Below are 18174 nucleotides of genomic sequence, written 5' to 3' on the forward strand. Positions count from 1 at the left end.
GTAGAAAATTGAGAAAAGCTGCGACAACTGCAACGACAAATGGATATGTTGCCAACAAAACGTTGAGTGTAAATAAAATGCGTACAAGTTTGTTGTTGTGTTGCCATTGTGTTTGTTGGAAACTGAATGAAGTATGCATTGTCAAAGTTCAGTTCTATGTGCAGTTGTAAAATTTTGTTGATGCCGATGTTGCTTTTATTGTTGGTAAAACAAGACATTCTTCATACATATTCAATTAATGTAAAAAGGACGTAAGGGACATTGTATGAAGAGAATGATGAGAATGATGATGATGTCAAACGAACGTTGCCATGCGTTTCCGCTTTTATGTTGTGTACTACGACTCACTCGTTATGACTGATGCATTGAGATAGTATGCAAATTGATAGCTACGCCAGAACAACAGTACCAACAGCAGCAGTAAATACAACAGTAGCAGCCGTTGAAACAGTTGAAACAGTAGCAACGAGAAAAGCAAAGGCAAAACGACACACAACAAAATGCAAATTAGTTAATATGGCTACGCAGCAAAGATAATCGTTTGTAGCAGGCATTGTCTGACTGCAAGTGTGGCCACACATCAATGGACATACTTTACATATGGCATATGAAATCATTTTATGTATGCGTTTATCTCGCCCACTTCCCCCCTCTGCACTCAATCAACATACAGCTTTTAATATAGACACACGCTTCCAACTCATAATATGAGAAATGATCTTGACAAGAATAATTACTTGGCTATCATAATTAAAACATTTTAAATGCACCAACACACCGATACACCGACACATAAAAAACCAACACAGATAAATGCAAAGCACAAAATGAAAATTTAAATAAAATGGCTGCCGTACATAAGCGACGGCTGGCTGTTCTGCAGCTGCAAATGCGCAGCAGCGCTGGGAGTAATCGAAAGAGTTTACTGCACATAATTAAATAAATACGCAACTTAATTTGTAATTAATGATGCAGGATAACTCGAAGTTTTGTTGGAGTGAAAATGTACAGAACGAGGAGATATTTCTGTTATTATTTTTGGTTTAATTGCATGATGCTACAATGTAATTTTATGTTAAACAATGAAACTTGATTTATATTTCATAATTTAGCTTTCATTTAATTGATGTTGCTGTATCAACTACCGCACTTGTAATTATTTGGGGGGACACAAGAAATATTAATCAAGTTCTGGCAACATTGCATAAAATTAATTTTGATAAATTATGTATGTAGAAAACGAAAAATTACTCAATTATTTATTATCAACTGTACAAGTCATTATCTTTAGTAAATGATGTCAAAGGATATATCAGAAGTCTTTTAGTTTTTTTTTCTGTTTTATTGATTTTGTTTTTATTTCGATTTATTTTTAAATTAGTTTGCTAGAGTGCTTATTCGAGTAAGCATCAGAGATCTTAGATCAGTTATTGAATAATCACGAAGCTTATGAGAAATACATAAATTAGGCAATGAGATAGGTGGGGCTCTGTAGAAACCCCTCAGCTATCATATGCACTAATTCTGAAAAAACTCAACATAGAAACATGATTTACTAAAATTTTCTTCATCAAAGTAGTAGGATTATAATAAGTTATTAAAAAAAATATAGAAGATACTGTCAATTTCTATTGTCAATCAAACCAATTATGTTCATTTTAAATCATACGGCAATGTATTTGTTATAAATCTTAAATATAAAATATTTATTTATTTATTTTTTATGTCAAAAATAATGTATGTGGTGTGTAGATAGTCAATACCAGGACTGTCCAAAGAACGGCCCATGTGTCTCAAGCGGCGTGCGTCTAATATTTGTGCGGCACGCGACTTTTTTCTAAGCTAACACAATTAGACAAATTTTTCTTTGTTGTAGTTTAGTAACATCATATTATTTTATATTTATGATTTCCTAAATAAGTGAATTAAAATTTTTTAAATAATTTATTACACTTCTCGTTAATTTACTTAATTCACAAAGACCTTAGTACATATTTCTTTGTAATAGTGATAGAATTGTAAAAGGTAAATTAATGAAGAATTCATAAAAATAAATTTATCATTATCGCCATATTTTTATTTTTCTCCGACAAATTATGAACGTACGCATTTATTTCTGCGGGCCTCCAACCTATTAAGTAATTTGTATTGACCACGTTCTTATTTGGTCTGGACAGACCTGCTGTATACATTACACTATTCGCTCAGTAGTCCAGATAACATTTTTTATTTTTCAACATTTTGATGCTATTAGGTAGCACTTATGTGTTTACTAATTTCTAATATATTAAAGGTAAATTGTGCAGTAACATCTGCGTGAGTGGAGGGGCGTACTTGGTAAAAAATGTCAATTAAAGCTTATGAAAATTTTTTGATAGTAGATACAATTTTGATGATAGAATAATATACTTATGTTATTATTATTGCAATCTTTGCGAATAAATTCAACAATTATTTAACGTGATTAACTGCCGTGAAGTTTAACATCATGGTGCTTTTCCCACATAGGTATAATGTCACGAAATCCGATATTACTGTTAATACCGCCAGTACTAACTAATTTGCGTTATTTGGGGCATAGCAATCGGTAGAAAAATGCAACTCCACATCAATTGAAAACTTTGGAATTTAACTACAATCAACACGATATTCTCTTTAGAGAGGCCAACTTTAATTGGTCAGAAAAGCCGAAACTATTGGCACTGACTCTTGAGGTGCTAGATTTACACCTCCTGTTGGATGCCAAAAGTGAAACTTATATCTATTTATACTCCAAGCAATATCGAATGATTTTTTTTGAGGTTTTTGCTTCTTACGATAGACACATTTGATTTTAACAATATTCTAAACTCTTTTCTGTCGCGGTAATATCTGTAGTCAATTGATTGCAAGAATTCGTGAAGACTCGTCTGACATAACGAAAAATCATCTTTCATCCATACAGTCCACCTTATTTATTTATTATTAAATGAATAAATTCGATATAACTATTGAATTAAATAAAATCAGAAATAGAAACAAAAATAAGACAAACAATAAATCTTATATAACTCTCATTAAAATATTTAAACTAGTTTTATATATTGTGTTAAATTTCAATTTTGATTATAATACTTTGAAGTGATTTTATTACCAACTTATCGTTTTCATTTATTGCACTGAACAGTTTGCATTTTATATAATTAAAGATTGAAGTTAAAGTTTTTTGAAAATATTTAATTAGCAACTGCAAAATTATGTATAAAATTATAAAATCCATTAATGTTAAAAAACTATGAATGAATTATGAATAGCAATAAAATCAAATTGATTATTTATTTATTTAATGCATACACATATAGCTTAAAATAATTTTTTGGCGCTTTTTTGGTTAATATGCATTAGTAAAATTTATTTTGGGTGATAATAAAAATCAAAATTAAAATTCCATTAAAAAAATTAATTCAAAATTAAGTCAATATAAAAACATTACTTTTATTATTTGATTTTTAAAAATACTTTTAAATGTCGATAAATAAATAAAACAGAACAACTTACAAAAGAATAAAAACGTGTACGTTAGCTAAATATAAAGAGTTTATTTTTGGCAGGGTTCATTTTTACTGATATAAAGAGCTTATTAAAATAATATTAGCAATAAATAATATATTTGCATTCATAACAAATCAACAATACTTTAAATTAGTATTTGCAATTTAAGCACGACTTTGTCTAGTTAACACTGACTCTGAACTTCGAATTTGGCAAGGCACAATTTCAATTCTTGGTACTTGTAGTCACAAGAAACTATTTAGGAACAATTAAATACAAAAAATATTTCCAAAAAGGACCAGTAATGGTGAGTCGTCAAAATATCCAATTATTTAAAATAAGTAATATTTTGTTGTTGTAATTCAAAGCCTTAATTTAAAAAAATTAATAGTATGTATTAGTGTTTACTGTGGTAAATATTTATGTTACGAAAATAAAAGATGATTAAATAAACAAAATAAAGTTAGTTCGTGGCAATCTCTTATAAAATTTATCTAAGAGTGAAAAACTTTAATTCAAATATTATTTATATTTTCTATAATAATACTTGTATATTTTTTTCCACTACAAAAAAAAAAACATTGTACTGCACTATTTATATAATAAATATTATTTATTTATAATTTACTTTTTGTTGTTATTGTTTTGAAGTCGTCTGCAAACGGTGTGCGAAGTAAAGGAATTTACTACGTAATTGATATCAATTTAACATTTAATATTTTCAATTTGAATTTTTATTGTAATTGCGAATATATAGTCTTTTATTATTATTATTGAATTAATAACAGTAAACTCCGACAAATTTGGCCGATAAATGAATTTAATATTTTTTAATATGTATTTTATGATAACATTGAAGTTTTTACATTTAATTAAATCGACTGTGTCTGACTTTATTGGATATTTTAAGAATGTTTATTGTCATAGTTCGACCCAATAAACTTGTAGGGTGATGTGATATTTTGTTCAATCATAGTATAATAATTTATCGCATAATTTTGTGTTTTTATAATTTATAAAATGTATCATTACTTCGGATAATTGACAACGTAATTGACAAAAAAACAATTAAAATCATATTTTATTTTAATGTCATCGATAATTTATTATTGATTATATTGCTATAATATTATCATACGATTATTAAGTTTTATATAAAAGGAATTGTATTCATTCGAGGTTTGACTCAAAATTTTAGGAAATTTATTTTTTACACAAGAAGAAAACGGTCAGTTTTTTAATAAAAAGGGAAGAAAAACATAATATATAAAATAAATTTACAATTTAGATAATATTAAGATAATTCTGTTGTTCAAGTGATTAACAAATTTTTATATAATCTCAAGCAATTTTTAAATAAATTTAATTACATATTAATTTATGAACGGGCTAATTGGTCATTTAAATAAAAATGAAAAGACTATAATTTATTATTTATTTGTTATAATTTATTATTTATTTTTCGATAGTTATCTTCAGGGAAACTAACAAAATATATAATACACATTGCAATACAAATATACATTGAATATTTTTTAAGTTTCCCAGAAGATGAGTATTTGTATAATTGTAAATATCACTGAATTTGGTCACGAAGTAGACTGAAATATCTGTTAATAAAATATATTACATAAGTTAACAAGTTTAATATTTTTATTTAGTGTTAAGTTTGATTTTTTTATATGATATAAGTTATTATATTAAGTTATAAATTTAAAACACACAAGTAAAACACATAGGCTGACACTAATACTATGTTCAGACACACTTTAATGTCGCAAAAATCTTAATTTCATCCTCGTTTCAGTGAAACTAAGTTGTTTATTCATACAAAATTCAGTTTTAAGACTAGAACGAAGCGAAGGCTGAAATTAAGGGTCCTTTCAAATACAACTATGCGTAAAATAAATTTTAAGCAAAAGATAAAGTTGAGATAACGAAAAAGTGACATATTTTTTTAAATAATTGTTAGCCACTTTGCTAAAACAGGGAATATATTTTGATAGTAGTACAAATGTTTAAATTTGAATATAGAGAAAAACTGCAATTGGTATTAATTTAAGGTGGAATGAAAAATAATAATTCACACACCTGAAATCCACTAAAGCTAATAAAACTACTGAATGCTATCCTTTATAGTTAAAATAATCAACTTTTAAAATTTCCCAGATGCAAATGCTGTTTGGAACATGCAATTTTTAACATTCGATTTGTAAACAAAAATCATATGATTTCCATAATTTGGGGCAGTATGAACACTTTCGAAATTTACTTAATTTCATTTTTACTAAATTAAATCAATTTGGCTGTCTGAACATAGTATAATACAAACATTCTTTAAATATAAATAATGACAAATAAGCTCTTTTATAAATTATTACATAATATTTTTGATCACATAAAAAAAGAAAAAAATATTTTAAAATTAATTACATTACGAAACGCAACTTACAAAGATTGTGTATTTTGAAATCATCGGTTGTGGTCTGTTACATGTGTTTTATTTGCATATATTCAAAAATTATTATTTATTAATAATAATATAAAAAAATAATGTTGTCAAGAAGTTATGCATATAAAAATGTGCAAATAAATACGGAATTAAACAATTAGTCAAATAGTATTAAAAGTTTATAACTTTTCAAATAACAAATGAAACTACAACAACAACAATAATAAAACGCCATAAATCACTGGCAATAAAGCAGCGTTTAACCCATCACTCAAAATATAAAATTTATAGCAGTTATTAAAATCCACAAGGGTCCATCATGCATGAATTCACTGGTTTAATATGCCAAAATGTCGGTGACGAAGATGCCACATTGCATGCGCATCCAACTACAAGTATAGTTATTTCACACACACACACACATACATTGAAATCCAATTATACACAAACAAATAGCAACGCAAGCGCAGTTCATATTGGTATCATAAATATTGGAATCTCATATCCTTTAAAATACAAAAAAAAAAAGAAAATAATTACTTTAAAAATCATAAAAAAAAAATTTATATAGAAGCGATATAAAATTGAACATAACCAAAGCATATCAATGGCTTTAGTTTCGAATAATTTTAATATCCTTCTGACTATATTGCCACCACCTACTGCGGACAAGCAAATAAATTTCCAATTTGTGCCCGCAGTCATTGAATTTGTTTGGCATTAAAGTTGTATGCTCTGCCCCTTTGTAGGTCTTCCACTTTTTATTGTGGGTGCTACTTCTATGAAATTTACATACAGGTTAATATTAAGATAAGGATATCCTCATGTCCTACACATCTGAACGAACCTGACTGACTGACGCATTTTCGATTCATTCGCTTTGGTTGTAGTGGTTGTATATGTGTGGGCAGAAAAACATAAAAATTACAATAAAAATTGAACGAAAAAATATAAGCAATTTTGGCTTTGTTTTCACATTTTTGTTGCTATAACAATTAAACCTTCATTATTTTATGTATGTATGTGTATGTGTGTTCATGCCTTATAAAATACCTTCATATGCGCTTAATGCTTATGTACGCAAACATTCCAGCACTCCTCGCCAGTTTTGTTGTTTTTACTCTTCTGTTCGTTGGCTGGTTCGTTTGGTCGGTCGGTCGGACGGTCGGTTTATGTCTTATGTAAGGTCATATATTATTTGTAACACAAGGTAACTAGGCTGCTGTTACCGTTTGTTGTTGTTGTACTTTTTGATAGTGTTGCCTTTCGGTGCAATAAATCCTAAGCGCAGCAAATTGATTGCCACAATGTTTGATTGACTTTGACATGTTGCTGTCATAAATTCTTTAGAACTCAACTTTTTCCACGTCTCCTGCTTTCTATTGTAAATACCATGTTACGAGGCATGTGTATGGGTTTTATTTATGCTTTTGTGTGTTCCGTATGTATTTGTGTACATGTGTGGTCATAAAAATGTCGCCCATTTAAGGAAATCATTTGAAATAAATTGTGTATTTTTATTTTTTTAAATTTTTATTAATTATTTATTGAAAATATATACATTTTTACTGATATCCTAAAATTTTATTTTAATCTCAAGAAATATACTTATATAAGTTCTGATTAAAGGCTATTTTACAAATTTTTAAGAAAAAATTATAAAATTTATAATATTCGGATTTATTAAATTTAAGAAAAACATTTTTTGTTTTTGGTTGACTCACGTATTAATCTACATTGTGACCGAAAAGTTTCCGGAAATTTTAAATAAAACGCAAAATTCTTAATCTTCATCAATATTTATTTTATCTCCTTCAAAATATGCTCCATTAGAAGCGATACACAAATGCCAACGTTTCTTCCAATCATCAAAACATTTTTTTATAGGCGCTTTCCGGTATGGCTTTGAGTTCCCTCTGCGAATTCTGTTTTACGTCTTCTATGGATTCAAAACGCGTTCCTCTGAGTGGTAATTTGAGGTTGGGAAACAGGAAAAAGTCACACGGTGCAAGATCAGGTGAATACGGTGGCTGTTCGATGGTATTTATTGAATGTTTGGCCTTAAAATCGTTGATAATGTTGAACAAATTGAGGTGAATCGGAACAAGCCGGGCGTTGACACGTCGCATACACAAATTGTCCACCAAAATCAAACGAGCCATCTCACGACCGATGCCTAGCTCTCGTGCTATCTCTCTAACACTCACATGAGGATTTTTGAACACGATTTCCTTTGCCTTTTCAATGTTTTCGTCGGTGGTAGAGGTCGAAGGTCGTCCAGAACGCGGCATGTCTTCGACGGTCGTACGACAGTCCTGAAAGGCTTTGTACCACTCATAAACTTGAGTTTTCGATAAAACTGATTCCCCATAAGCCTTTTGTAGCATTCGCAACGATTCTGCACACGAAATTTCGTTCGAAAAACAAAATTTGATGCAAACTCTTTGTTCAATATTTTTTTCCATTGTTTTTTTCGCAACGCACTACTGAGGTGAACTGGTTTCAACAGCTGCCGTAAACGAACTGTCCGACAGATCGCGCTCATTTTTGGCATAGTAATTGTAAGGACAGTGCTGCCAAACTACATAAACTTAAAATATCGAAAAATATACAGCGCGCGAATTTTAAATGAGAATTTCCGAAAACTTTTCGGTCACAATGTATATTATTCAAAGGTTAATAAAACACAAAGATTTTTTTTATAATGTTTATATAACATTTTTATCCATATACGCTTAATATATATAAAAGAACATATTTCACTTTGAGGTTAAAAATTTATATCGCTGGAGCCTGGAAGTTTTCTAATTATTGGGGAAATCTTTTTGATTTACCCTTCTTTTGAAAGATGAATCTTCGAAAGAAGTTGTGGATCGGTATATAATTCATTTTGAGGTTAAAATTTTATATCACTGCAGTCCGGAAGTTTTCTTATTATTGGGGAAATATCTTTGATTTACCCTTCTTTTGAAGAATGGAACTAGGACATAAGTTATCGATCGGTAACGATTTCGGTACCGATGCTTATTACTTTTATTTAATGTCTAAATTCTTTAAATTTTAAATTGAATACGCTCTTAATACATATCAATATTCAATACATCTTAACACATTGTATATTCTAATAGCTTAGAAATGAAATATTTTAGATAAAGTCAAGTTGATATAGTATATTATTCCACTATCGAATAAAAAAGACATTCCTATATTAACAACATGAGATATTCATGAAAATGAAATTTAAAAGAAATCATCTGAACTGAAAAATAATATTTTATTTTTCTTAGGAGTCGAAACTGAGCCATTATTAATAAAATGAAAAACTATGAGCTACTATTAATACTGAATAAAATCTTAAAGGTTATATATACACATAGTAGAAAAAGTCTACGGATATTCACAAAATTTTTCTAAAATTAAATTTTTACTCAAATTCATTTTTATTTCCTGATTTATTTTAACCAAAGAAACAACAATAAAGTTCCAATATAAAAAATTAACAGTTATTCTTTAAGAAAAAATTAAATACAATTATACGCAAAAGTAGCAATTTTTGAAGCAGAAAAAGTCTACGGATATTTCTTAAAATTCACATTTACCGTTAATTTAAATTCGCTTGCATTCATAAACGTTTCATTAAATGATATTTAATTATTAGTTGACTTCCTAAAGAGTCTAAAAATTAATCATTTAATAACATTTTTTATATAAGCAATAAATTTTTACAATATAAAAAAAAAGGACGTGAAATTAGTTTTAGTGAGCTACAAATAACTGTTAAATTTTGAAAAGATGACGTAAGCCAAAGAAAAATTACTGAAGATATTGGTCGCCAATATTCATCTGTGCAGAGAATTACAAATAACTTCAAAGAGACCAGTACTTACGTTTCTAAACCTCGCACTCGCCGCCCCACAATTTTGTCAAATAGAGAAAGACGTAGCATAATCAACCAGGTGAAAGTAAATCCAAGAGTAACAGCCTTCAAACTAGCTGAACATATTGCCGAAATACTTGAAAACAAAATATATCCTGATACTGTGCGGAAAATTTTGAAGAAATGCATGTATTATACCCTGATTGCAGGAAAGAAGCCATACATATCCAGATATAATAGAATAAAATGATTACGCCGTGCAAGAAAGCGTATAAATAAACCTATAAAGTTCTGAATATGAGTTATTTTCTCCGATGGGAGTCAATTTTAAATATTTGGAGTCAAAGTTAGAAAACTTGTATGGAGAAAATTATGCACAACCTATGATAAACCGTAAACAGTAAAACGTGTTGGTGACGGCGTAATGATTTAGGGGTGTATAGCAAGTAATGGTGCGGTTAGACTTGAATTTTTACAAGATACAATGGAGAAATATGGTTTTCTAAATATTCTAAAAACAAATTTGAAAGAAAATGTCAGAATGTTAGGACTTGAGGCAACCTTTTTGTTTCAGCAGGGCAATGACTCTAAGCATACAGCAGTCATAGTACGGATTTGGATGCTGTACTATGCTCTCAGGCAACTTCAAACACTACCAGAAACACCAAACCTTAGTCCTATAGAACATCTGTGGGTTTATTTGGAAAATAAGATTCGCCAGCATATGTTTTCCAGCAAGGATATAGCAAGAAACGTCATCAAAGAAGAATAGCTAGAAATAAACGCACAGGATACTGCAAAGCTAGTTGAGTCAATGGAAAGACGCTTAACAGAGGTTATTAAATGCAGGGGTTATCCCACAGGCTATTAAATTTAAGATTTTTGTGAATTTTATTGTTTTAATGTAAATATTAAGAAATATCCGTAGACTTTTTCTGCTTGAAAAATTGCTACTTTTGCATATAATTGTGTTTAATTTTTTTTTAAAGAATAATTGTTTAGTTTTAATATTGCAACTTTATTGTTGTTTCTTTGGTTAAAATAAATCAGGAAATAAAAATGAATTTGAGTAAAAATTTAAAAAGTTATGCGTAATTTTAGAAAAATTTTGTGAATATCCGTAGACTTTTTCTACTATGTGTATATTATTTTTATAAAGAGAATAACATACGGTTTACTCATTTCAGACAAAAATTTAACTTCATTAAGTATGTAACGACACGGATTTTCCCGTTTCGTTATAATTTATGCTGGGGTATCCTCAGTCTTTTCCAGGGGGTCGCTACAATAAATTTATATTCGCGGAGACAGGACTTCTCGAAATAAAAGTAATGTGTGTTAAATTTTAAATGTAGATTTATTTAAAATATTATTAATTCATGAAAATAGTATTTAAAAAAAAGGAATTTAGTTAAACGTAATTATGTAAACTTGAGATTACTAATGTGTACAATTCAATGACATAGTATTTTAAAAAAACAAAGTAAATTCATTAAACGTGATTAAACTTGAGAAACTTGAGATTATTTCCTGGTATTCTGCTGTATCTGGAGGTTGTTCCTTTGGAGCTCGGTGATCTCTAATCTGGTTCCGTTGTATGTATCTTCGTATGATTACTTGCTCAATGCGTACCTGTGTGGGACAGAAGGGTTAGTGTATATATACAAAAAATATATTTCCTTGTTCGGTTATAGAATATCTATACAATAGTGTCCAAGTGTCTTGACTTAAAACCGCCCATGCACTTGTACACAATTATATATATATTTTAGTAATTTATACAACTAGGCTTAAAACCGCCACTGTGTCAGACAATATTTTTTATATTTATTTATTTTATATTTTGACATACAATGCCACCGAGTGATCATACAAGACTCACTAAATTCTTAGAAAATTGCGCCTTATTTTATATGCATTTCTCTTGAACTTTTTGTGTAAAGTACACAAAGCTTAGAGTTGATCTTAGTTGAACTTACTGCCCTTAACACTTTTGCACAAAAGCTCCCTTGTGCATCTTTTTGCAGCGAATTGCATTCTGACATTTTTGACGTTTGTAAATGTTTGTTTACATTTTTATAAAAAGCGGCGGTGCTCGTGGTTTTATTTTATAGTCGAATTATTTATAAATAAAATAATAAATAATTTATAAATAAATTATTATTTATTAATTTAAATAAATTTATGTGGAAAAATAATGAAGGTATGTTATATGGTTATTTTTATTTATATACCTTTTGTATTTATTATTGAAATGTTTTCTCCTAATTACAGATTACTTCACGTATTTTGTTCAAAGTGGTGGTGTTACTAAATTTATGTAGGTTGGAAATTATTACAAAATTTCCATCCTTACAAGTATTATAAAGTTGTTGGTCACAATTATAGTATTAATCAATATATTATTTAGGTAAACTTTAACTCTATAAATAAAGAATATTTTTACAACTGTACTATCAAACAGGTTTTAAGGAGCTGAAGTAAAGATGTAGGTTTAGTAATCCTCTTTTAAAAACGTCAATTTCATTGAACTTGATCCGTATATAAAAACATTTTCGAAAAAGAGTTGTTTCTTTATGATTACTCTGTGATAATTTTTTTATATTTTCCGTGTTTGTTATGCAGAACTATTATACAAATATGTATTAATATTTTAAAAAGATTATATTTTAAAGTTTTAGTTTGGATTTTGAAGGCGAATAGATTTTTATTGTTAGCACTTTTTTTTATTATTATTAATATTTGTATTATTATTATTATTTTTGTTATTCTTTTTATTATTTTTATTATTATTTTTATTATTTATATTATTATTTTTATTATTATGGGGTCTTTTTTACTTTAGTGTCTTGAAACAGCTAGTGCGCCCCCCAAAAACTGTAGTATTAATATATAATCATATATAAGCTGCGTCTTCTTGTGACACAGAAGATCAGATTTTGATATCTACCATAACCTTCATATAAGTTGCCAGTTTTATTATGTACAACAACAAATATGTGTATGAAACAAGACCGTAGAAACTGCCGTATCAGTCGGCCAAAACGAGTAGTTCAGATATGTTAAAATAATTCACAAAATTATATTGAATCATCATAGATTACAAGTATGTCATATGACAACTATCATCATTGCTTTTTCAAAACGAGTAGTTCAAATATGTTAAAATAATTCACAAAATTATATTGAATGATCATAGATTACAAGTATGTTATATGACAACTATCATCATTGCTTTTTCAATAAACTAGAAAAGAAGAAATTGTATGTCAGCAGTCGCCAGCATAAGTGTATTAAGTATGAAAATCACTTTTTCACAGTAATTGAGTTGAGTGGCTCATAATCATAACATTATCAGTTAGCGTATCGATTCATTACCAAGAAGACGCTACTATTATGAACTTGATGTAAAGAAACCTGAAGACTTCAATGTTTAGTTGTTTTAAGCAACAAGAGGCATACATATCTTGATATTTATATGAAGCAACATATTGATAGTGTGAAGAATCAGAGAAAAAATTTGTTAAGCTCCTAGAAGCGTTTTTGTATCTAAATGAATTATTTATTGAAAAGTTTTTTAATATTACAGTACACTGTAATACAAAATATTCAGGCGTAGCCGGGAACTATATCTTTTTTAAACATAACGTGGATTTTTTAGAACGATTTTCTTTTTTGTGAAATATTCAAACGAAATTGGGAACTGTATCCCAATATGCTTACTTTTTCCCATAAAGCGGTTATAAGTATGAAGGACGGGCTGTTATGCCTTTAGTATCTTTTTCTTCTAAAGGCAACAGAATATTATAGATTACGGTCGTCTGTGAATGACATTGTAACACATCTTAATATTTATTTATTTTATATTTATATTTAGCCTATTAATATTTTCTTAAATTCTTAAAGTAAAAATTAATTGTTAAAAAGTAACATTAAATATATTTTATATTTTACCACGTAGACAGGGGACTATTAAAATATCCTTATAAAAAAAATAAATTTATTTTCATATCATATATATGTCGAAATCCATGTAAATGTAACCAACAAAAAAAATGATTCACTGGAAAAGTAGAAAAGAAAGTTTTTCACGTCTGTCTGTCTGTCTGACAGTTGGTCCAAGTTTATATTTTGCTCCACTCTATGAGCTCATTCGAGCTTAGCGTTGTTGCTTGTTTTACTGATGCCCGTTATGGACTTTGTTCATCCTTGTCTGTGCATTATTTGTGAACGTTCTTAACTATCGTTTATATGCTGAGAGTAGAAGGGGATTTGGTCACAGCTGTTGCCTAAAAATAATGACCATGAAAAGCATCTTTAATGATGCTATCTAATGGTGTGCGTATTTGTATCTGCGTTTGGATTCCAACATTTGTGCGCCTTTTATCTTCATAATATTATTATGATTATTTTTGCAGATTTTTGTGTTAGATCATTGAAATCATCATTACAGCTTCCTTTCCTAGTGAAATTAGACTAACTTCTGCATATCTCATAGGCTATCTTGCTAGATGCCTTATACTCAAATTGTTCCTTCGGTATTTATTGTTGTTCTTGGTTGTTTTATGTTGTCAAAACAAAAATATTAATTGTGTTTTTATAACACATAATGTTCTAAATAATAATTACACAAATGTGCAAATGAAGTTGTAAATTATGTTTAATGTGCTTCGGAATTGGTAATTAAGGTAAATGTTTTTGTTACGGATATTTTTATGGATATTATTTCAAGGGCGGCTGTAATTTATTTACGGTATTATTCAGTAGCATTAATTAATATTAATTATTGAAAATTTTCGAAAACTTTTAATTGCTCTTAAATAAGTACAATTAAGTAATTATTAATTTAATTACTAAATTTAAAAGTTTTAATAATATTTATAAATTTAATGGTAAAAATTAGTAAGAATGAACTGCATGCAATTTTAAGATGACTTTGATGAGTTGTTTCGAAAAGTGATGATTTGTTGCTCATAATAATAGTTAATATAACAAATAATATATTTATTACTTTAAACGAATATATATTTTTAACTAAATTCAATAGAAAATTCTATATAGAAAAGGTTTTTATATTATATATAAAAGGTATTATTAAAAGTTGACCGGTAAAATTTACAGAATTTAAAACTAACCATAGATTTATTTTTGAAATAAAAATCTCATTCGATCATAATAATAGTTAATATAACAAATAATATATTTATTACTTTAAACGATTATATATTTTTAACTAAATTTAATAGAAAATTCTATATAGAAAAGGTTTTTATATTATATATAAAAAGTATTATTTAAAGTTGACCGGTAAAATTTACAGAATTTAAAACTAACCATAGATTTATTTTTGAAATAAAAATCTCATTCGATCGTGTAAGACAATTGACATATCTATTATATTAATAACATATTAACTATTAACTGTATATATCTCATTCGTTGCAAGCCATTTTAGTTCTATTATAATATTTAAACACAGGAACATCTAGGGTAACTGCGTAATAGACCAACGTGCCAAAGCAGTCATGCTGCTCTCTGCGTATACTGGTATTCTACTCATAACAGCTAAGTTGGCCATTAACCGTATATATTTATACATGGATATATAAAAATTTAATTAGGTTCAATTTTAAATTTCAGTTGTATTAAAATGGTAAAAATTAAATTCTTGCCAATTTGAGACTGTCAACTTTTCTCAAATATTTGGTTATACTAACTAGTGTTCAACTTATGTGTATATGAATAAAGGAACATCTGGGGTAACTGCAGGGAGACAAACTTGCCAAAGCAGTTAGCTGCTCTCTTCGTATATTGATATTCTAATGGTAACGGTTAAGCTGGCCGTTAAACATAAATACCTATAGATAGGTAGAAAGGCATGTGTAGCTACCTCAACTAAAACGACACCTACCAAAGATTAAAGTGAAGAACACTTTATTCTTTACATCTGTTTTTATGGCCCCCTAGTGTGGTGTATGATCCACGGTATATCACAAAGAGTGATTAATTAGGCGCTCTAAGTTGGTGCTCTAGCATAACTGACTTATATATTTAATCTATTTCAAAAGTCTATTCTTTAGTATAGTACTATTGAATTTTTAAAATTAGTTTTTAATAATTGATTCAGTAATTGATTATTACAAAAACAATTTAGATACAAAAAGAAATTAATGTTAGAAAAGCCACTTTAAAATCATAAAATGCATTGTTTCTATTTTAAAAAATCGTGCAAGTTTAAAAATCTGCAGTATTTTCAGATAGCATAATTTAAAACTCATTAAATATATGCCCAATTATTTAAAGGAATAAGTTAACTTATTAACATGAGCCCAGATGTGCACGGTAGAGATTTCAACATATTTGTGTACTTCGCTCCAGAATCCAAACCAACGTATCAAAATATATAATTTGTATTGCCTACATTCGTACAAGATGTTACGTGGAGGAGTAGTGGGCGCCACAAAAGTGTGTTAATGACCTCAGAGCAAAGGCATGGAGAAGATTGCAGATTTCTGAGTATGTATAGGAGTAGTTAGTGAAATTATTTGCCTTTTTTGCAGAGCACGGAACATCCGAATGGCCTGGCCTGGTTTGTTGAATGCAGCCGGCGGCATATGTTGCATGTTGTGTGCGAGGATGGTTTGTGTGCAAAAGCGCAACCAAAGTTGTTAGTCATGGTTTCTACACATCCTTTCTGAGTATTTTTGTGCTTGCTTTCGTATTATAAGAAGTTTTTTTTTTTGTTAATTCTATGTTAAGGGAAGGGCAGTGCTTTATATTGTCTTAATTGAGGGTTAACCAGCGTTGATGATGCTACCATTTTATAGGGTGGCATAATGTAGACAGTCTGTAACATTTGTGCACATTTGGACCATGGTCTTTTGCGAAAGGCACTTAATGACTTTACACATATCGTCTACTTTATAGCTTCAATGCAAAAAGGTCTAATTGACTCAATGACAAAATCTCAAAACATTTACGCTTAATTACTGTAAAGCGTGTTGTTTTAATTTAACGCTTATTTAAAATAATTCGTAATTGTAAAATTGCTGTAATTTTTAAGAAAATTTTAATTAATTTTGGCATTTTAATACATTGTTTTTATTAATTTTATGTTTTTAGGTTTGGTTTCAAAATCGCCGCACCAAATGGCGTAAGCGGCATGCAGCTGAAATGGCAACGGCGAAGCGGAAACAGGACGATATGGGTGGGGATAATGACGGTGATTGCAGTGAAGCCATGGATAGTGATAATGAAAGTCTTGATATGGGTGAGAATCCGGCGCAAGGAAAACGTTGTCGCATGCAGGATAATTACCGTCATTAAATAATAACGAATTTACCAAGTTTTCATACAACAAATTAAAAAATGTTTTTCTTTTTTATTGCTAAGCTTAACTGTTAATATTAAAACTTATGACAAAAGAAAATCGAATTCTTGAAAACTAAATAAAAATATATATTATGTAAAAGAAAAAATTTTGAATAGTTTATAACAAAACAACATATTGAAGTGAAAACATTTGATATAACATTACAAAACAAAAAAAAAATAATTTATTTATATTTTTTGTAATTTATTTTAAAATGTTAGCTCTTTTCAAAATGTATTCACGTTTCCGGTAAAAGGATTCTATCTCAAAATATAAGGATTCTTGAATATAATTTTATAAATCTGTATTCATTCCATAACTTTATAGTCTTCTGAAGACAAATTTTGCGTAGCTATAATTTTATATAAGTTTTAATTTAAAAAATTTAAATATGTAAATAGTTAATAGTAGTTAATATTTATAAAATAAATAATTGCAAAATAAAGAAAAAAGTGTATAAAGCAATATGACATTGTATTAAACCTATATTAACATATTGAGCTGAAATTTAAAGTAATCTTAGATTGAAGGATATGTCAAATGAGGGGATATTTATCTAAAATGCCAAGGATAACAAGTTAAAGAAACACAATGTTTTGTGTCCTTATTTCGGTTAAAAATTGTAATATTTTTTGTACTTAAATTGTATTATTCTATTATATTTTAAGCTTAAAATTCTGTATGTTTTAAATTAATTAAATTTTTTTCAACTTATCAAGTATTGATTTTGATATATGCATAATTGTGAATAAGACTTTATTTAGTTTTTATTAAATTTTAGAATTTCTAGAGGTAAAAATAAGTATAAAAAAGTATGTACTTAAAGTAAATTAAAATATTTAAATTTTAATATGTAATTTCAATTATTTCAATTGATAAACAATAAGGAAAATAAATAATGCAGAAAAGCAATAAAAATATGTAATCAATGACTTTTTTTAT

At 28.2% G+C, this 18174-nt stretch overlaps 1 protein-coding gene across 1 annotated transcript in view; it reads left to right on the forward strand.

Annotated features, from left to right (window-relative positions):
* The window catches only part of LOC119672692 (homeobox protein engrailed-1), a 54338-nt gene extending 37084 nt beyond the window's left edge, over window positions 1-17254 (forward strand). The window contains exon 4 of the mRNA XM_038083808.1: window positions 16983-17254. Within this exon, the coding sequence (XP_037939736.1) occupies window positions 16983-17186 (204 nt within the window). The 3' untranslated portion in view covers window positions 17187-17254. The remainder of the gene's footprint in view (window positions 1-16982) is intronic.
* Window positions 17255-18174: the final 920 nt, after the last annotated feature.

Source organism: Teleopsis dalmanni, chromosome 1 (genome assembly GCF_002237135.1).
Source record: "Teleopsis dalmanni isolate 2A chromosome 1, ASM223713v2, whole genome shotgun sequence".
NCBI classification, from domain to species: Eukaryota; Metazoa; Arthropoda; class Insecta; order Diptera; family Diopsidae; genus Teleopsis; species Teleopsis dalmanni.